The sequence below is a fragment of the Mustela putorius genome, unplaced genomic scaffold (assembly GCF_011764305.1).
Source record: "Mustela putorius furo isolate JIRA1106 unplaced genomic scaffold, ASM1176430v1.1 tig00537350_pilon_pilon_pilon, whole genome shotgun sequence".
In the NCBI taxonomy this organism is placed as follows: domain Eukaryota; kingdom Metazoa; phylum Chordata; class Mammalia; order Carnivora; family Mustelidae; genus Mustela; species Mustela putorius.
Window position 1 is genome coordinate 15865280 of NW_025422471.1, and position 22952 is coordinate 15888231.

Genomic DNA, 22952 nt, shown 5'->3' on the forward strand with positions numbered 1-22952 from the left:
TAAAAACATACTTTTGTTTTTATTATAATGTAAATATTATACTACTGCAGTTTCCTCAATTTACTCTTGCCTTAAACAAAATTCACCTTGGAAGATTGAAAAACTCTTTTGCAGAGTATAAAAACATTCGTTAGGAGAGTGGAAAAGCTTATCCATTTTAGAAATACAAATTTTTCAAAATGCAGATACACAGTTTCTTGTCAAATTAAAATTTCATCACTTACGGTGGAAGTATTTCTGAAGCCATGAATATTTTCTCCACAAGCTCTGAAAGTATGTTCAATAGGTGTGCTAAATTAGTGTTCACATCTTCATTTTTTTCTAACTTTGATGGACTTAACTAAGAGAAGGAATAAATTAATATAAATGCATCTTGACAATGATAAATGCAAATGAATCAAGGTAATCAAACCACTGTTTTCAAGGTTCTGTTTTTCCATGTTTCAATCTGTTTTAGTCTTGGGGGGGTAGATAGAAATGGGAATTTTTAAGTAGTTTGCTATATAGAACTCATTTACCATTAATTTCCAATTATTCAACTGTACAATAAGCAGTGATTATTCAGCACATTTTATTTGCTCTGAGATTAATAGGGGTGTTAAAGTTCTCTTTTATTCATTTACTACGCTTTACCATAGATTTTTACAGTCACAAAAATGGATTAGACTTTATTTTTAAAATAGTATTCTCTAAACGAGAAGACTAAAACCCAGCTTTGGTGATCACATATACACAAATATACTAGGAGTATTTAAATGAGAATAATGATCACCATCTATTGTAAAATCAATCTCTAGTTGTATTTATTTGAGAAAAAAAAATACTGATTAAAATAGAAAGGCTTTTCTGAATGCCATAGACAGAATAATGAACCTTTCTCAAAATTTTGCCAGTAACCCTTGGAATTTTAAGAAATCTGATCTAGAATCAGTGGAGTAGATTCATCTGTCTAAGTCCTAATACCCTAACCTGATCTAGTGATTACAGCTCACTGCACACTTGCTCAATTTCTGATATTACCTGCATTACCCCGGTTTTCAACACTAAATCCTCAATTTCTTTCCTTTAGGTTAATTAGTAAAAACGGACATCTGTAGTGCAAAATTAACATTTGACAGCTCCCAGTGTACATTATCAAAAGCAATTCTTTGTTTTATTTTGTATCAGACTGAAAAAATGTGTTTAATATCTTCCTTCTGTAGTTGTTCTACCTTCAAAATGAGAAAAGAGCCATGTGAGATTCCACTCTTTCTCTTAATGGTTTACTATGAATTTACACTGAAACCTTAATAATCTAAAGGGTTTTTCTATTTGCTTTTGAATGCATTTGTTGTACTTCTTTACCAAAACCTGCAAGGATACCCCCTGGCTGTTATTAGGAAGTGCTTCATAGACCTTACCTGGATTATACGACTTAAGTCTCTAGCAAAAACTTCAATTTATGTTACATATGCCTTCTGAAAGCAGCATACACTGTATTATTAGTATAGCAGGTAAATGAGAAAGTAATTTCTGGTGCAATCTGAGTTTTTTAATTTCAAAGTACATTTTTAATTTTTTTTTTTAAAGTCTACGCCAACATTTTTTTAAACGTATTACAGAACATGTAAATGCCCTGATGAGTAATTTTAGAAAGCTAATGTATTTTCCTTATAATGTCATTAGCTATAAAGCATCACCTATTAAAATATGTTCTTTGCTGAAATACTTAAAACATGAAGTTCGTACCTCGCAAGACTGCTTGCTTTCCATTATCTTTAAAATAGAGTCTTTCAAAGCATGATGAACAAACTGTGTAGCAGTGGCTTTCATATACTGCTCCATCAAGGTGCTTGCAAGTGTTGTGGCTCGAAATAGAGTAGTGGCTTCATCTACATAAATATTTATATTAAAAGATTATTCATACAAAAGATTGCACTAATGTGAAACCAGATTAGAAATAAAGTGAATTCATTTTTCCCCTCAACCATCACAGCCATTTAAGTATGCTTATTTGCATGCAGCACTGAAGTACTGATTACAATGACATCCTATATTTCTATAAACTTAACCCTTCAAAGGACTTTATTCATTAAATCAGCAGGAGGTGCTGACACTGGCATATTCATAAGAAAAAACAAATGGTTATATGACTTGTTAAGACCACAGAGCCAAGGAGTGATTAAAATAAGATCAGAATTCAGCTTTGTTATCCAATGAGCCCACACTTTGGAAATTCTGAGTTCTCTCCAAATAAGAATATAATGTAGTGGTATAAATAATTAGAATTATGATGGAGATCACTCTATAATGTATAAAAATACCAAATCACTATGATATATACCTGAAACTAATAGGATATTGTATGCCAATTATACTTCCAATTTTTTTAAATGCAGAAAATGGAAAGAAAAAACCCACAAAATCCCAGTATAAATTATTACCTTAAAAAATGGCTATTAATGACCTAAAAAACACAAATATTGCCCAAAAAAGACAATCCCAATGTAACATCTTGACTATCACTTTATCTTTCCTGACAAATAGATGTCTTTTACATTTTCTATGATTAGGAGGAAATAGTTTTAGCTTTTATAGTTTACTGGGAAACCTAAAAGCAAGCACTATTATTAAGCCAAAGTGCTAGCCAGAAAGGGGTTAAGTGTGACAAACTTTTAAGCTGTTACAAAGCACTGTGTGTCCAACTCCATTGCCTGGGGACTACCTATCTATAGAAGCTAGAAATAAAATGCGGCTGTCACCCAACTTTTGTGCAGTGAATTAGTAAGTAAAATATAAGTGAGAGAGAATATGGTCGGTACACCAAACTATTCTTAATGATCAAGCACCATGAGCCATTAATAAGGATAAAGAGGTCGTTTTCTTATGGCTTCTAATGGAATAATTTACCATGACGGAAACTGCCAAATGTTAGTCAGCACAAGGATCAGAACTGACATTCCAACTTTAATTTTTAATGAAGGAAAAATAGGGTAACTTATTTTGCGAAATGATTTTTTTTTTTTAAGTATCACACCAAGACATCCATACTTTACCTTCCATGCTTATTTCTCTGTCATTTAGTGTACATAACAACAACGATTCAAGCTTTTCATGAAGAAAAATCCTTAGTAGGATGCTAGCCAGTAGTGTTCGGTCCTGTCCACACACATGTGATAAAGCATAGACTACATGAAGCTCCTTTAGCAGTATAAGCTAAAAATGATATCAAGAAAGATTATTGAAAGTACACAGCATTAAACATGCTCAATGAGATTAACAGGAATTCTCTTATTTTCTTCTATTTAGAAATATGTTCTATAGAATACATTTATTAAAAACAGGACGAGTTTATAGCCTACATATTTACAGACTCTTAAGACCAACATCATACTACCGCAAGGCTTTTCAACCTTTATGCCCATCACTGGTGCACTAAGCTATGACATTACTATGTTTAACTTAATGTATCTTTTTGTTTAAATGTTTAATGTTAATTCCATCTAAAATAATTAGATTGAGAAATAACTTAATACCTCTTTAAATTCACTGTACTCTTCTTCTGGCATGATTTTTTCCATAGAATATCGTGCTCGGACACGCAGGGATCCTGGTTCAATACCTTTTAATGGTATATGGGAGCTGAGCAAAAACCATTCATCTGTGGCATGCCCTTTCTGTAACCGGCTCAACTGGCAGCGCATAAATACTTTGATAGAAAAACATCAAATGATTACTGTCTGAAAAGAGGACACTGTAATTCATCATACCAGTAAATTTTCCTGACATTTTGTCTTCTCTGTAGTGTTAAATGCTTTTAAGGTGTTTTCAGTAGGAACACATCCTCAATACTTACTTCATTCATTTACTCAATGCCTATTTTGCACCAGACTATGGTAGGCAGGGACACGGGATACAGACAAGATTAAGACATGATCTCTGACTTGCATGGAGGTCACAGTAAGGCAAGAAATCAATCATGGTACAGTGTGGTAAGCGTCATTACCAGTGGTTCCTACTACTCAAGTATAGAGAAATAATATGTAATTCAGCTGGTGGAAAAATCCAATCCAAACAAGTAAACCTTAAGCTGACATTTAACAGGATATGGAGGTGTAGCTAGGTAGAAAGGCAGAGAAAAAGAAAAAGAGCACCGTCCCAGTAGAAGGTATGGTGGGCAGTTTTAAAATCCATGGACTGCTTAAAAGCTCTAAGCAAGCTGCTCTATCTAGAGAGGATATACCAAAGACACACTAGGAGAGCCGCAGGGTGCAGGAGGAAGGGATCAGAACAGGGCCTTTCTTCTGTGTTTACTACAGGTTTGGATTTTATCTTCAAAGTAATGGGGAACCACTAAAATAAAAATTGCGCATTTAAATAGTACAGAAATGACAGAATAAATATTTTGTAGAGGAAAATTCAGGCTCTGAATTCCTGTTAATGCTGATCACTTCTTTCCCTAAGCCTGACTTTTAAGACGGTATTAACCTAATTAACTCTGATATGAACTGTTAAATCCCACTGCCACCTGTCAGCAACAGGCTGGGAGAAGGTATGCCACTGTGGAAAAAGAATGGAAAAGGTTCACCAGAAAGGAATAAACAGTGGACTAATTAAAAAAAAAAAAAAAAAAAAAAAAGTACTTTTCCCCACTTACATAAAACTGTATGAAAACAGGAAAAACCTAGAAAGTACAAAGAAGGGATAGTGGAAGCACCACAGAAAGATGGCCACTCTTACTGTTCTCTTGTTCCTGTCCACTGGGGAAGGAAGAAGAGATGAAAGATAATTTAATATCAAGGGCTTAAGTTTACAGTATGCACAATTTAGCCATTTTGATCTTTTTTTCTTATTAGAGAAACTCTTCCTCAACAATCAAAACTTTTAGAAGTACAAAAAAAACTATGTCAAATAATACTACTGGCACTTTTAGACTAGATTTCATTATGAATTTTAAAAAGTATATAAAACATGTTTTACTACAGAGAGAAATTTCTGTATCAACTTACAGATATCAGGATCTTTGCTCTTCTTTGTTTTATTACTAAGAGTTATCTCAAATCTATTGATGTCAGGAGGAAGATCACTAGAGGAGCAAAAAGAAAAAGTATTAACAAAATATCCTGGCATCAAATTCTAATTCTTTTACTTCTAGTTATCAAATAAGTCCCTTATTTCTCCTATTAATATGCATGCTGGATTCAAATGTGTTATTAGTTGGAATACAGGAATGCAGACAAGCAAATCATACTTTTCCCACCATCTTTAACCTCCTCAAGTAAATCCTGGGAACTACTGTGAACATTTTGTATGTGTGTCTTGGTAAATGCTTTTGAACGTGTCAGTAACACTTATTCCTATTAATGACTAAGTGAAAAACCAAGGACATAGCACTTCACTAATAAAAGCAGGGGAAAAAAATGTAAGTACTACTAAAATGCCTGGATCTGGCACCTTGTTCTGGTAGTTCAGAGACAGAAACCAAAAAACAAAAACAAACAAACAAAAACAGAGAAAATGCAATAGGGTAAAAGAAAAAGATTTAATGTAGTGATGAAATAAGACTTACTCAAAGACAAACTCTTCTGACCATACAGGGTTTTGCCCTTCCCTTGCATGAGTTTTTGCTACCTGGACACTATTCAGGTAGATGTTACAATATGGATTAGTAAAATGTTTTACAGGGAGTTTATGGGCTTCTTCAATGTGTAAAACAAGACTGCTGACCTAAAGAAAACACAGAAATTGTTAACCAGATTTAAGAATTATGCATTAGGTTTCAAAAGCAATTACTATTTAAGAAATAAAACCCCAAAACTGATTTATTTTTCCCCTTTCTTTAGACATTACGACCTATAATTATATTTTCCTTTTTATATGATGTATAAAATACAACATTCAAGCATTTAAAATAATTCTTAAATCTCCAATTATATTCTCATAGCAATTTAATGAAACATACCTTTCTACTAAAAAACAGTTCAGAGAAAATGGAAATAGGGGATTTTTTTTATTTTAGCATAAGTAAAAAACTGTCACCACCCAAATCAAAACCCGGTAGGTTAAATATATAAAGCTCATCTGGAAGATTTATCTATAAACTTCCACAGCTAGAAAGTATTTTTACAGCACTGATTCTGCCTTCTCCTTTTACATAAAAAGATACAAATCCAAAGAAGCTAAGTTATTTTTGTCAGTTCTGATGCCAAAACTTAGAGCATTCACTGTCTATATCAGGTTCTCTTTCCCTCTTGCTACATACTACTTGAATGGCGTAGGACAATTCGGCCTCTCTGAGCCTCAACTTCTCAGATATAAAATTAGGATAAATTCTATACTGCACGTTATTATAAAGACTCAAAATAATACAGTAAAAGCACATAGGAGAGTACCTGCAAAAGGGCTTAAGAGATGTTAGCTATGACTTTATTATATCATTTTTTATTCTATTGTCTTACAGCTAAAAATAACTTCATAGCAAAAGTTTCACACAAGACACAATCTGCAAAAACTCAGTCTGATTTTTTTTTTAAAGATTTTATTTATTTATTTGACAGAGAGAGATCACAAGTAGGCAGAGAGGCAGACAGAGAGAGAGGAAGAAGCAGGCTCCCTGCTGAGCAGAGAGCCCGATGCGGGACTCGATCCCAGGACCCTGAGATCATGACCTGAGCTGAAAGCAGCGGCTTAACCCACTGAGCCACCCAGGCGCCCCTCAGTCTGATTTGTCATAGCTTACAAAATGTTAAAATATGATTTGAGAATACAACTATGTGTATAATTAAAATGTCCTTGGGGAAAGGCTTAGATTTTTGGTTACAGGAAATATAATTTATACTCATTTAAATATTAACCATTTATTGACTTGCAATAGAACACTGTATTAAGTTCACAAAGCTTGTTGGAAACTTCCATTAATAAAGAATCACTTTGGTCAATAAATACTGTACTAAATTTTCCTCAATACTCCAAGAATACAAAAATTACTTAACTTTTCCAGCTATCTAGGGATAACAATACAGGAAAAAAAAAAAAAGCAAAGATACGCAGGGTATGGAGTTGACTTTACATACCTAGAAAGAAAGAAAAAGTCCAACTTAACTCTCTATAAAATCAGCATGTATGACATGTTATGGTTCAAATAAGATGCTACCTAACAGATACATAATAGACTTGACTTCAGAGCAATTTGGATTAATACTTAAATTCAGATGATCTTTTCAATAATTATCTTTAGTTGCACTTTTTTGATATAAGCCAAAATGATTCTTTCAAGAAAAAAATGAATCAAAGTGCCTAACAAAATGGTTGTTGGTTTGGTATTGCTATTTTAAGTAGAAGAAAAGAATCCTTGGTATGGAATCCAAAGATGGCATTATGGACTAACTACCTGGCAAGTAGATAAGGAACATTTCTTTTTCATAAATATTTCTCCTGCTGTTGAACCAAGTGGAAGCACAGCTTTAAAATGCCTGAAAAGATAAACTTAACTCAGAAGTGTCATTCCTTATGTTCCACATATAAATGAAACCATATGATAATTGTCTTTCTCTGCTTGACTTATGTCACTTAGCATAATCCCCTCCAGTTCCATTCACATCGATACAAATAGTGGTATTCATACTTTCAGATGGCTGAGTAATAAATAGTCCACTGAATATATGTACAAAAACTAATGATGTACTCTATGTTGGCCAACTGAACATAATATAAATAAACAGATGGATGGATGTATGGATTTGGGGGGAGGCGGTGCTCAGAAGGGTTTGAAATGTAGCCCAAACCAGTTCTGACAGAAATAAAGAGCAAAGTTATAAAGAGAAACGTGCCAACATCAAAGAAAATTAAGTTTTCACCTGACGCAAGCGTTTATTAGATGTCCCTGGACTACTTTTCCGTAAATTGCAAAATGCCTGCAGACCTTTCATCCAGTCCTACAAAAAATAACAGCACGTCAAAGAAATATACAATAGTTTATTCAGTTTCCACTCATAAGGTTATTTCCCCCCCAAATTCAGCAGTTCTTTCCTTCTCCAGACTGCCATTTCTATACTCAGAGTATGCTGCTCTTTAAATTGGGGGTCCCAAAAAAATAAAACAATGACCAAAACAATTATAATCATCTTTGAAACTGTATTTCTGTTGAATCCCTAAATTAATGTTAAGTATGCCATAAGTGACCATTAATTAGCCAAAAAATAAAATCCACTGAAGTTATTAAACAGTTGTTATGTTTTGTGAAAAGAGGGCTGACAGCAAAACCAACTGATCATGTGATGACTACCTTGATGACAAGCATCTAATCTTACCTTAGACCACAACACAGGTAGAAATGTGTAAGGGGATCTGGGTTATTTATAAGCCTTTAAAACACAACATTAGATTCAAAGTAATTTTCAGGCTAATATTCAAATGTTTACCTAGTGGTCTGGAGAAAGGAGAGAACAGTCTTAGGTTTATCAAAAATAAATCCAAACATTTCACTTTGGCTTACTTATTTCCACAAAGTTCTGCACTACTGTTTGAGTCAGTTATATCTTTAACTTGTTGACTATTTCAGTTTAAACTCTGAATGTTCACAGGACATCTTTACAGAACACATTAAGACCTAATCAATTACCATAACTTTTAGAAATAGAAGAGAGTAACGACAGATCCAAAAGGCTACCAAAGTAACGAAAATTGGAAATATCAGTGGTATTTTTGGACTTTAAGTGGTTATGGAAATAAAGAATACGTAAAGTTTATATATAAATACAACAAGAAAATATTCTATTTATACTGAAACATCACCAAATATCTTTATTTAGAAAGGGAACATAGCGAAATAATTTGGAGGATAGGAAACAAGTTTAAATTTCTTTCCTAACTCAATTTCTAGCATAAAAAATTATATATATATGTCTATCTGTTATATAAATGTTTTGAACTCTACTTCCTGCATCTAAATATTAGGGATAAAACCCACAAAACAAAGGGTTTTTGTGTGTTACATGTTAATATAATATTTGAAATATTTTGTAAAGATTTGAAACATGACATTCAATTGTGAACCATAAAACTTAATGTAGCTCATTCATCAATTCTAAGAGTCCAAGATATTTTCAATAATTTATGAATCAGGGATGCATGCCAGGATCCAGTTTTAAGAGCTTCTCTGCCTCATATCCAGAGTTGGCAAATTATCTTCTACTTACAACAAAGTTGTTTTCTTTGACCTCTTAACCACCTTCAGATTCTTCTCACAGAGTATAAGCAGAAGAAATATTGTACAAAATACCAATAAACACCCCTGAAATCTTATGGTTCAAAGAAATCAAAGTATTATTAAAAACAATTTTTGGAAAACATTCTCTCATCACAGCAACGCTTGAAATTTAATAAAAGCTTTAATAAGGGCATTGCACATGGATCAATGCATAGTGCTGAAAGCAGACTTCATATGTAGACTTAGAGAAAAAGAAAAAAATTCCTAAAATAATTTTATTTTTGATGACTGAACTTCTGTTTTTACATATGAAGTTCAACCAGTCAAGAATAACAATGCTTGTCAGCAAAACTAACTGGCTTACCTTTCAACTGTACTGAGAATATCTATAACCTTTCTGCAGAGAGGATTTTAAATGAGGATTCTCAGTTGGACTCAACATCATAGAGCATTTAAAGGTCAATTTAAAATGGAGTTTTCATTCCTAATAGCCCTTCACTGAGATTTTTTCTGCATTTCTTTAAAAAAAAAAATTGTAATTACAGAGTTCTTATTCCTTGAAATAAAAAAAATTAGATTTCAGTCTTCCTTTTTATTACTTTATCACACATGCAGTAGTTTCTTAATTAAAAAGAAAACATGAGCTAAATAAAAGTGTGCTGAGAAAACAATTAACTTACCTCTGCTTGTTCTGGAGTTTCTCCTGCAAAGTAAAAAATGTAATGTTCTTCACTAAAGTGCTGAACCACTATCTGAAAACAGTTTGGCCTTTAAAATATAAACAGAAAAGTTATTAGGAAGCTTAACAGAAAGCATTAAAACACACTAACTTAAAAAAATCACAACATATAATTATATGATGTATATCAACTGACATAATTCTTAATTTAGAGAACCAATACTCCACTGCCCAGATCATTACTGAAAAGAAAACATCAGCTGCATATATTCTTAAAAACTTCTTGTCAGCACCACTGAAATTTAATCAACCCTTCAAACTTTAAAATTGTCTTATCCTAGAATTGCATATACCTAATCTAAACTTTCTAAAGCAAAATGTTACTTAACTCTTTACTTCATAGTAACATATATTATACATTTATAAGTGCTGGAAAAAGACTAAATATGTTCCTTTTTTTTAGATCTGTTCTTAGACCAAAAATGTTCTTAGTGGTTATCTCTCACAGGTGGATTGTGGGTGACTCTTTAAAATGCACTTTTATGTATTTTCTTCTTTTTTTTTTACAACTGATCATTTTTCATCTGTTAAAATGGAAACAACATCTGCTCACATATATTCCTGTTCTGATGATTAAACAACTGAACAGTGGCATACAGTACAAATTAGTTCTTGTCCTCCCATAGTATGCACCATATTAGAATTCATCTGATGTGGAAGTACATTAGTTTATCTTTTTTTGAAAACAGGTTTGTTATCTTTCCAATTAGACTTGAAAATGATTTTAAAATGTTAAATAAATGCTACCCCAATGTTCATAGCAGCAATGTCCACAATAGCCTAACTGTTCATCAACAGATGAATGGATGAAGAAGATGTGGCACCTATATACAATGGAATATTACTCAGCCATCAAAAAGGATGAATACCCACCATTTGCATCGACATGGATGGAACTAGAGGGGATTATGATGAGTGAAATAAGTCAAACAGAGACAGACAATTATCATATAGTTTATGTCATATGTAGAACATAAGGAACAGCACAGAGGACCATAGGGGAAGGAAGAGAAAACTGAAGGGAAAGAAATCAGCAAGACAAACCATCAGAGACTCTGGATGCCCAGAAACAAACAGGGTTTCAGAAAGAAGGGGAGGTGAAGGGATGGGTAGCTGGGTGATGGGGCAGCCATGTGTTAAGGAGGGTACGTGTTGTTATGAGCACTGGGTGTTACATGCAACTAATGAGTCATTAAACACTACTAATCAAAACTAATGGGGGGGGCGCCTGGGTGGCCTTTGGCTCAGGTCATGATCCCAGCGTCATGGAGCCCCGCATCGGGCTCTCTGCTCTGCAGGAAGCCTGCTTCCTATTCTCTCTCGCTCTCTCTCTCTCTGCCTGCCTCTCTGCCTACTTGTGATCTCTGTCTGTCAAATAAATAAATAAAATCTTAAAAAAAAAAAAAACAAAACTAATGGTGTTGGCTAATTGAACATAATAAAAAACAAATAAGTAAGGGCTGGGCAGCTCAGCCGGTTGAGCGTCTGCCTTCAGCTCAGGTCATGATCCTGGAGTCCCAGAATTAAGTCCCAGATCAGGCTCACCCTTCACCCTACTCGTGCTCTCTCTCAAACAAAATCTTTGCAAAATAATATAAATAAATAAATCAATAAGGGCCTTCATGCTTTTGAAACTCAAAACTCAAATAATGATATTCCTATTTCTGGCATTAACCAGATTATCTTTTACTTCAGTGTTAGGAGGCCACAACAAAATACCCAGAGTACAAGCTTAATATTTATTTTAAAAAACTACCCTTTCAGGGAACCCTCCTACACTGTTGGTGGGAATGCAAGCTGGTGCAACCACTCTGGAAAACAGCATGGAGGTTCTTCAAAATGTTGAAAATAGAACTACCCTATGACCCAGCAATTGCACTACTGGGTATTTACCCTAAAGATACAAACGTAGTGATCCAAAGAGGCACGTGCACCCGAATGTTTATAGCAGCAATGTCTGCAAGAGCCAAACTATGGAAAGAACCTAGATGTCCATCAACAGATGAATGGATAAAGAGGTGGTATATATACACAATGGACTACTATGCAGCCATCAAAAGAAATGAAATCTTGCTATTTGCGATGATGTGGATGGAACTAGAGGGTATCATGCTTAGCAAAATAAGTCAATCAGAGAAAGACAACTATCATATGATCTCCCTGATATGAGGAAGTGGACATGCAACATGGGGGGTTAAGGGCATAGGAAAAGAATAAATGAAACAAGATAGGATTGGGAGGGAGACAAACCATAAGTGACTCTTAATCTCACAAAACAGACTGAGGGTTGCTGGGGGGAGGGGGGTTGGGAGAAGGGGAGTGGGGTTATGGACATTGGGGAGGGTATGTGCTATGGTGAGTGCTGTGAAGTGTGTAAACCTGGCAATTCACAGACCTGTACCCCTGGGGATAAAAATATATTATATGTTTATTAAAAAAAAAAAAATCTACCCTTTCATGCTTTGAGAATGCTATAAAAGAATACAAGTACAAATTGGAAACTTCAGCTTCTGAAAGTGGCTTGAATCAGACTGGCCTTCCCAGCTCCATAAAATATAAATAAAACAAAAAAACAACTGTTCAAAATCACTGGAAAACGAGAGCAACTCAGATTTGGGAGGTCAAGATCAGAGTAAATGAGCCTGAACTTCACAGCTTTTTCTTTCAAGGCACTTGCCAATTCCTAAACTGCGCAGGGCAGGAAGCTGAGAAATCTTAGCAGAAGGAAACAGCATCTAAGAGGTCCAAAAACCAACCATCACATTCAGCAGTTTCATACCCAGAGGAGAGACAAATGACTTTAGGGCCTTTAAAAGAGAAGGCTTTCATCTGAGACCCCTACCCATGCCTTCAAAATAAGAGCAAACCAGATAAATAGAACAGCCTTCACCAATATGTCCATTTGATCCCTGAGGGACTTATCTGGCAGAAGAACAGTCCTTTTTGGAAGCAATAACATTATCCATAGCTTCTACAGTTTTTCATACACAACGTCCACCATTCAAACTAAAGTAGATACAACAGGAATCATACTCAAATGACTGAAAAGCCAATCAAGGAAAACAGAGGAAAAGGAAAGACTTATATATAATCCAGATACAGCTGTATCATTAGGAACAACTTTCAAATAACTGTAATTAAAAGGCTTAAGAAAACAGGTAAACTAGTGAATTTTGAAGCCAGCTAACTGTATCTATAGAAGAACCAAATGGAAACTCTAAATTGAAAAATGTAATTAATACAATTAAGGCTTCAAGAAATGCATTTGACTGGATGGAATGGAAGACAAATCAGAGTATCTAGCCTAGAGCACATAAAGCTCTTTCCCACATAAAGGGAAAAAAATATATAAAAAACATAGAAAGCTATATAATAGGCACATGGGGCCTAGTAAAAGAGATAACATGCTGGGGTACCTGGGTGCTCAGTTGGTGAAGCACCCAACTCTGGATCCTGGCTCAGGTCATGATATCAAGCCCTGTGCCGTGCTCTGCACTCAGCCAGGAAATCTGCTTGAGATTCTCTATCTCGCTCTCCTTCTGCCCCTACCCGCGCTCTAAGTGAATCTTTAAAAAAGATATAACAGGTAACATGAATCACAGAAGATGAAAGAAAATGTGGCAGAACTACTGTTTAAAGAGATAGTAACCAAGACTTCTCTGAAACTCACAAACAACATCGAGTATCAAACTGAAGCAGCTCTGCAAATATTAGGATAAAGTTTTTAAAGAAAATTTACTGTAGGCATATTTTTGTTTAACTGCTGAAAATCTAAAGAAAAATCTCAAAGCAACCAGAGAAAGATGAAATACAATACACCTCAAAGAGAAAAAAAGATGTATTATCTGTAAAAGAGAATAATCCAAAACAAAAGACTGGAAGGCAGAGAACGTTCTTTAAAATGCTGAAGAAGGGTGCCTGGGTGGCTCAGCCGGTTAAGCATCTGCCTTAGACTCGGGTCATGATCCATGGTCCTGGGATGGAGCCCTGAACCGGGCTCCCTGCTCAGCAGAAAGCCTGCTTCTTCCTCTGCCCCTCCCTCTACTCAATTTCTCAGTCTCTTGCTCATAAATATATCAATCTTGAAACACTGGAAGAAAATAATTGCCAACCTAAAATTTAATTCCCAGTGAAAACAGTTCTAAATGAAAATAATAAATATTGCCACAATGAAAGATTCAGCCCATGAAAAGATGTAAACATTCCCACATAAATACTCACTACAGTAACTCCTATCACTGAAATATCTTTCAACCTGTGCTTCTGAAATTAATATATTTAAAGTAAAGCAATATTAAAAGTCATAAGTTTAGTATAAAGAAATAAAGTGCTTAGCGACCTCAATACTGAAAATTTGGAGAAACTGCATAGCTGCGCAACTAAAGCCTTAAAGAACACAGGCAAATGAGCAAAGCTATCCAAACGTTTGTTCACCGTGGCCAGAGCAAGCATGCTATTCACCTCTGTTGCAAGGAGTTGCTAACTTTCACATAACATTTCATTCAAATGCAGGTCAGTCAGTGTATTGGGTTCTATGCATATACAAAGCAATAAATATTCAGCGCCAGTCATATATTTCAAAGAAAAAGATAACTGCATTCATCCACAATTTCACCATTAGTACTGTGATATTTGCATTCTATGATACATAATTTAATCCCATCCTATTTTTCACCAGTCCTATCTGGTACAGGTGTCTGTTCATTTCCTTGAAACATACTTTGCTGATGCTGTTTTTCTTGGGATCCACTCTTTCTTTGTACTCCCCAACTCTTTTTCATAGTAAGGCTCTCAAAAACACAGCTGATGACAGTAAACTAGTATACTTTGGAAAACACTCAGTTCTTTAAAATGAAAGACTTGTACCTTAGTTCCCATGAACACAACTTTTTCATACCAGGTTTAGACTTGGTATCATTAAATACAATACCAGAGTCTTAAAAGCCACCCTCAACAAGAAACTGCCCAAGAAGCAAACTGTGTTCCCATAGCAAATGGTAAATGTGCATTTACTGCTTTTCTGCTGCCTGAAACTCCTTTCTTGATGTTAACCATAATAGGAATAATTTGATCTCTTTAAACTGCATTAAAAGACCTGACCTTTAACTCTAGCAGTCATTTTCTTTCATTGGCTAGGGTAACAGTGACCTTTCTTTGTGATACTGCAAACTGATTTTTGGTCCACTCATGCCTATTCATAGAAAGTATGTCATAAATAATGTTATAGCTTTTTCCCCCACCCAAATTTACCCAGATGTACTTTTATTAGTCCTAATAATGCTTTTAAGATTCTTGTTATTCAAATTTTACATATCACCAGGGAATCATTTTTAACCTGATTTTTCAAAGCTGAATTTCTGCTTTGAATCCATAAACTATCAGAGCACATTAATCTATTTTTGCATTCTAATTCGGAGAAGTTCACCCATTCTTTAATCTGCAAAGCATGAATCAATCACCAAGCAGTATTGTTTCATTTAGATTGTAAACTTCGGCAAAACTCTGCTTCTGGACGACTTACAGACTCTGGTATCACAGAACAGTACAGGGGCATTCTGATCCCATTTTCTCCCATAAAACTGAAAACGAGCAGCTGAAGCAGCTTGCAGTTTAGTAGAATCTATTTTGTAATATTTCACGTGGAATTCTGGTCTACAGACTTTTACATGTAAAGGTCTCTCTGTATTGCTTTATTTTCCAGAATGAATTTCTGACGTAAAACCTTTAAATTTTCTATCATGAAGCTTCTTCATTCATCATCAACTTAAATACTATTTCTACAGTATCTTCTTTGTTTCAAAGGATTCATTTACTGCTTTGAATACTTTAATAATTTCCTTTGGTACTTCTTTGAATGACCAACAATTTACTTCCAAGCACTTCTCTAATGTTTGCAGACTCATCGATATACAGTGAAAATGTAATCTCTGGCTCTGTACATAGCCTATCATTTGTTTCACCAATGCATTTACTCATAGTACTATCTGAACACAATCTAATACTCTTTGAAAATAGTACCTCTTCTCTTTCTTTTGCTTTTTGGCTTCAAACATACAATTGGCAATTTCCATGCAGACTGATTAAACAAGCAAATTCTCCAACTCTGTGTGAAGCATCCTGGCTTTAGCTTTAGCTATTAATTCCAAGATCTCCTAGCAAACTTCCCAAGTAGAATCTGACACTGTAGAACAGATCTATGGAAAGGAGGGGATTGGGAGGGGAATACGGGGTGGAGGGACTTTTATTTAAAACTTAGTTCTTCAGTAATATGGTGCCAACACAATGTGCCTGGCATCACTGATTTATTCAACTTCTATGCAAAATATTTAGGCTGAGGAAAAGAAGATTTACTGGATTTAGTTATCCCAATACAGTTCTTAAGTGGCCTAATAGGTTGAATTTTTTAAATGAAGGTTACTGTTTTTATCTTGTCATTTTAGTGACTTTCCAGCTTTAATCACCAAATTGTCCTTGATGGTGGGGAAATAACTATACATTAAAGCCAATCAACGAAGTAACAATGGAAGAAAAAAATCTAAATATCTTAAAAAAATCTGAAGTTACATTTTTTGAAGATCTCCCTTACATATTTTATAATATGAAATGTTGAAATCTCAAACATTTAATATTTTTATTATACTAACATTTTTATAACCACCAATCTCTCAACAGACACCCATAACCTATTCATGGCACGCGGTGGGAAAGCTCTGATACAGTTATCTAAATGAATTTAGACCCATCTTCCAAGATTCAACTTAAGAACCACCTATTTCATACTACTTAATTCAATAAGCTTGTTCCCAAAAATCTCTTCCCCGTACAGCTATTCAAAGTACAAATAAACCATGTTTGGTGGTGAACAGTGTGGTTGTCTCCCCAGCATCCACTTCCCTCTCGTACAGAGGGTACAAAGCAGCCTTACTATTTCAGTGGGATCATCTTCAAAAGGGCTTGGGCACCCAATGGCCTCCATTTATGAAGGGAACCCCACCTTTGCTACTTGAGGGAAACTACAACTACACATTGATTGAGAGGTGGCTCAATAGTGCATTCTCAGGATTTTTAATCATTACTGGAGGCAATGCTTACTTTTTCCTTCTCTGGGTATTTATGCCACTTTGCTACCATGAAAGAAGCTGTTTTGTGAGGAATAATTCAGTAAACACAAAGGCAGGTAGAGCAGAAAGATGAAATGAAAAGCAGCCAGAGGTCTGATCAAACCACACCCGAAGGCCAAGAGTCTCATATTGTTAAGGAAGGAAAAACAAAATTTAGGAAATCCTATATTATCCAAAAAATTTTTGCTTGTTTTTTGGAACAGCTGTTTTTATGAGATATTAGGAAGTGTTTGAAAAAAAAAAAGGGGGGGATGGGGAGAGTTATCAAGGTCAAAGATTCATGAAATACTTCATATAATAATTCCCTCTTAGTGATTCAGAATATAAACACTGGCAGAAATTCAAAAAGTCATGCTTTAAGGATAAATTATGTGTTCAATTCAGCATTTCTCAAACCATAACCATTTAAAAAACTGACTATTAAAATTACGAGTGACACTAATGCGATATCCTAAACACAGTCTGGAGAAAAGAAATGACAAGGTTGTAGTATGTTCCTACAGCTATTTGTTTTAAACTTTCCCGAACTTAAACAGGATAAAGCTGAATTTGCTTAGCAGAAATGCCATCCTGCAGCAGAGAAACAGTTGTAAAAAAAAAAAAAATCTGTGTTTTATTAATACCAGTATGTAATAAAAATGGTCAATTTATCTAAAAGGACTCTAGAATGGATTATTAATAATACTAATAGTGAAAGGTAAAGAAAGGCCTTGTTTCTGATCACAAAATGAGAAGTAATCAAGAGTTGGGTGTGTCTTGTGACAGTCAGGATTCCCCTTTAGCTTATATATTTATATTTATTTTTTGAAAAACTTTGAAATTAATGTAAGAAAAATGTTTCAACTCCAAATCTGAAACACTCCCCTTTTCCTACTGAAGCAATTATTTTTTACATTAGAATTCTTAAGGTCAAATGTTTTGAGGAAACGACCTATCAAATTAGTAATACAACTGAGTGAACTCAGTACTATGAGATGCAATGAATTAAGAGAGAATGTGATAAAATGGGAAAGAGGACAAGACTCAAAGTCAGTCACTCAAAAGATTGCTGGTAAAGGAGAGAGGAAACATGCGATATATAGGTCATGTTTCACTACAAGAAATGTCATTCCAAAGATTTCTACATAATACCAAAGTGGAATTTCACGCACTGGTTAGTGTAAAATAAATAAGGAAGACAGATATTACCCTAGAAAGTAAATCTGACATTTTCAGATGGTTTTAGGACTCTCAAAAATCCAGTGGCGATGCTTTAAAAATTATCTGAACACATCCATACTATTTTATTATTAAAACAATCCCAAAAGAAATAGGAAACCAATTTCTTACCTGCCAAAGAGACTATCATGAACAACATAGACAGAACATACACTGAGATCTATTAATCCTTTTGGTTTGGTAGCTCGTTTTTCACTTTCAAAATAAATAAGTTGGGCATCACTGCCCTCTAAGATAAAATATAAGTTTTTCCACCGTTTTCCTTTGCCTGTTAAAAAATAAAAAAGGGTGCTTTCCATTAGCCAAATAATAAATTATAAAGCCATGTCTGCGTGTGTATACACACACATAGTCAGTAACATACCAGTCCATACAAAATGAGAAAATGCCTATAATATTTATCTGTAAAAACGTGCCTTTTCTTACACTGCTTATTTTAATGAATCACAGAGTAAATTGACAACAGTACCATAACTGTATCTTTCCAAGTTTCATCAAGATAAAAATCTTTAAAATTCCTGCTTAGGAGTAATTTTTTTTTAATTTTAAGAAAATACTCTTCTACCCCACACCCTACCAACCAACCTCCTATCATTTCTTAATGTTAATCTGAGGCAAATCTATAAAACAGAAACATCTAAACAATAATGTGACAAGTGTCATTAGAAGTCTCTCTTTTAAAAAAAATAGTAATAATGAAGTATCAGGGAGAGAGTGGGCAAAGAATGAAATAACCTGACCTCAAGAATGAAAGAGAAACTGGAAATATGTAAGCTTGTGTCATTAAACTCTGCTTGAAAATGTGGGCTTAATATACCCAGACTCCACATTTTTAAAAATTTAAACTCAATTCATTAACATGTATTATTAGTTTCAGAGGCAGAGGTTATTGACTCATCAATCTTATATAATACCCAGTGCTCATTTTATCACGTGCCCTCCTTAATGTCCATCACCCAGTTACCCCATCCCCCTGGCGTCTCTCCTTCCCAGCAACCCTCAGTTTGTTTCCTATGAGTAAGAGTCTCTTACGGTTTGTCTCCCTCTCTGATTTCATCTTGCTTTGTTTTTTCCTTTCTTCTTCTATGATCCTGTTTTGTTCCTTAAATTCCACACATGAAATAGATCATATATAATTATCTTTGATATATTTTGCTTAGTATAATACCCTCTAGTTCTATCCATATTGTTTCAAATGGCAGGATTTCATTTTCTGATGGCTGAGCAGTATTCCACTGTTGTGTGTGTATATGTGTACGCATGTGTGTGTGTGTGTGTGTGTGTGTGTGTACACACATCTTCTTTCTTTATCCTAGAATAGATTTTGAAGGATGCTTAGCTACAAAAGCTTTAAACAAGGGTCAGTTACTAAATATTAGTGGAAAATACTGAAATTGAATCTTTCAAGATAATACTTACCCTTTTTTAGAAGATAACCTTTTTTAACAATATTTTTATAAAATGCATCCTTTGTTTTTCGACGAATTGTATTATAAATTTCCTTGCCATCCACTGTATCATTGAGTACTTGTTCTTGATCCTGAATTTTTAAAAATATTAAAATTATTTCATGAATTCTTGATGGAAATAAAATCTAAATTACCAATTAAAAGCCAGGTTGTGTGTCTGTCTAGAACATTTAAATAAAGTTTTTAAGGCTAAATTCTAAAATACGTATGTTAAGAGATCCTTTGCTTCTCAAAGAAAGTCTCAAAAATACAGTTTTGTTATGTTGCCTTGTGTTATAGCAAATAACATGGACAACATGAATTGGTCCCAAGAGAACTGATAAACTGGGAACCAGTTCAAACATAAAACCAATTCCTATTTGCTTAGGCACAGTTGTGTCTGTGAGAAGCACTAGGTGAATGCAGAAAATTGCACGCAGCTGATATGAGATGCATAAGAATATACAAAACACATCTCTTGTACCTCACAACCCTCTCCACCCACTAAGTGTTATATGCCACACCCACCCATCCATCCACACAGGGTATTACAATACCATCTGATTTCAAATAATCTTTCTACCACTTTACAATAATCACAACCCTTCTGACAGCCTCTTTGACAGGTAAACTTCAGGTCTTTTACAAGGTCAAGGCCCATATTTATTGTAGTAGTTAAAGATTTCTTAACCATTTAACACATATAAAAACTAGCCTACATTTTATTAGGTTCTTATCTTTATATGTTACTGATGCAGTTCTTGAGTGTTGTACCCCTAACCTTACCTTCCCGTAACATTGTGGTCTTTATTCCATGGTTTTATGTAACTCTGACTTTAGGAATGGAAGCGTGTCTCTTAACTGCTAAATCCTCCCAAGTAACAAAAAGAATTCTGATGTCAGGAAGAATCTACAGAGAAGAGTATCTTAATAATGATCTTTTCAAAATAAATCAGTCATCAGTATTACCACGGGGATCCACTGGATTCAATTTCAGTTTCCTAGTTTCTTTTTTGAGCAGTTCTTACTCTTTGCTAGGATTAATATTTTATGACTGTTTTCTTAGAGACTTCATAGGTCCATCTGATCCTCTTATAAATCTAAGATATGAGATTTTCAAAAATTGTATTTTTTCCTCTATCTTAAAACATTCTGTTATTTCATCATCCTAGGAACAATTTTCATCATTATTCAACAATTACTTCTCAAGTATGCTAAAGAGCAGGGATAGGCAAGCCATGGTGCAGGTGCCAAATCCAGCCTACTGACTGCTGTTGGACATAAAATTTAATCGAAAACCCACACTCGTTGCTTTATATTTTGTCTATGGTTGCTTTCTCAGTACAAAGGCAGAGCTCAGCAGCTGAGATGGAGACTGAAGGCCTGCAAACCCTAAAATATTTATTATCTTGCCCTTAAAAGAAAAGTTTGCCAACCGTTACAGGATGATGCAAGAATGAAATACACTATCTCCATTGCATCATACTTTGTTGGTTTGTGTTTGTTTTTTTTAACTGTGTTACCAAGTGTTGCAGCATCTTTCAAAAGAGTGTAAAAAGCCCACCTGTTATCTTTTTATTAGTTTTCATTGAGCACAGCCCAGAACCTTTGATTTTCCACTAATATCAAAGAGAAAAAAATTGACATAGAAGATGTTTGACAATTATTAAAAGAATCAAAAGATGAATACAAAGAGGCAACAGCACTTTGTGATCTACTGTGATGGTAAAATTCATTTTTGATAAGCAAAAATCTCAGACTACAATTCTTCAAATGACAGTATCCTTAGAGTTCCCTCAAACTCAAGAAACACTGAGTAAACGATGTATTTCTAGCAGGGAGGGAGAGGAGGGGAATATGTATTGTGTTTCTGTCTAGTCAGTCATTTAACAGCAAGGATGTCATCATGTGATATTTTGTGATAAGAATCTAGGCTGTCCTGTTTTGCTAAAAAGAAATAAGGGTTCTTTAAATTTTTATGTTTGTGTACCAAGATTCACTTAATATGATCTGTAAGTGGACAAAAGGTACTTTGTATTCAAAGGCTGTAGAAAGAAACATAGAAATTTCAAAATTCACCACATTTATCACTGTAACTGATGTTTAAAAATCTACACAGAAAAATATTTTACCCTTATGAAGCAAAGAAGACAGTACCCTCCTAAAAAAATAATAAGCCATCCAAGTTTCCAAAATTATTCCATTCGATAATTCAAGTACATGAACAAAAAGCAAGAATCATAAACTAAAACCCAGTGGAGAGATATTTACATCTGGAATCACTACTGTATTCTGATAATGAAAATGTGGGAAGAATAACCAGAGTAATTATACAGCAAGAATTAATTAGAGATGTATCAGAAATCTGGAATTAGGATTTACAAAATGGTATCATGTATGACAGTGGATTAACAACTGCTTATTTCAAGCCTTTATAACCAAGGAATATGGGAAAACATTTCAGTTTCCTATGTTTAAATTCTTATTAAATTTTCTAATGGCCTTTTTGGACTATACCGTTATTCCTACTTCTAAGGATTATTCATAAAAAGACTGAAGAATAAAAAATTTAAAAGGATACACTGGACCCAGATGATAAACAGTAATGACTGCTTTCCTGGTTACATAGATTTGTACTTAACAGTCTTTTATTCAATGATGATAATTTTTAGGGGCACCTGGGTAGCTCAGTTAAGCTTCTCCCTTCAGCTCAGGTCATAATCCCATACTGGGCTCTCTGCTCAGCAGGGAGTCCGCCTCTCCCTCTCCTTCCGTCTTCCCCCAGCTCATGCTCTCTCTCTCTCTCTCTCTCTCTCAAATAAATAAAATCTTCAAAATTAATAATAATGATGATAATATTTAGTATTAGCTACAGAACGGGGCATATTTGTGGTTTGCTCTTTAAGATACAACTAGACTAATATGTGGATTTAAATATCTGATTTCAGGATGATCTCCAAAGCTCTTTTCTAGATTATATTAGAGTAGGGCTGATATACTTACCTACAACCTCTAAAGGATTCCAATATATTAGAAGAAACTATGACCAAGGACAGAACTTCACTTTCCAAACTCCACTAAATCACTGGATGACAAAGGGAAGGCTTTAGGGCCTACTCTCTACCCATTTAACTCAATAATGTGTTGAGTGCCAGGGTCTGTACTAGTTCTGGAGATAACATCAATGTGCAAATCAAAGATCCGTATCCTCAAAGAACTTACATTCTAATGAGGGAAAG

General features: G+C 34.5%; 1 protein-coding gene across 2 annotated transcripts in view; it reads right to left on the minus strand.

The window, feature by feature from the left end:
• Positions 1-22952, minus strand: part of RASA1 (RAS p21 protein activator 1) — a 122082-nt gene that overhangs the window by 12200 nt on the left and 86930 nt on the right. Inside the window, exons 10-19 of one of the 2 annotated variants that reach the window (XM_045074441.1) lie at positions 19685-19805; positions 18377-18533; positions 9868-9955; positions 7836-7913; positions 5549-5706; positions 4989-5065; positions 3516-3688; positions 3036-3138; positions 1729-1871; positions 225-340 (exon numbers count right to left, since the gene is read on the minus strand). In XM_045074441.1, the coding sequence (XP_044930376.1) occupies positions 225-340; positions 1729-1871; positions 3036-3138; positions 3516-3688; positions 4989-5065; positions 5549-5706; positions 7836-7913; positions 9868-9955; positions 18377-18533; positions 19685-19805 (1214 nt within the window). Of the gene's footprint in view, positions 1-224; positions 341-1728; positions 1872-3035; positions 3196-3515; positions 3689-4988; positions 5066-5548; positions 5707-7835; positions 7914-9867; positions 9956-18376; positions 18534-19684; positions 19806-22952 lie in introns of both variants that reach the window. The other variant, XM_004759119.3, reaches the window with a different exon arrangement.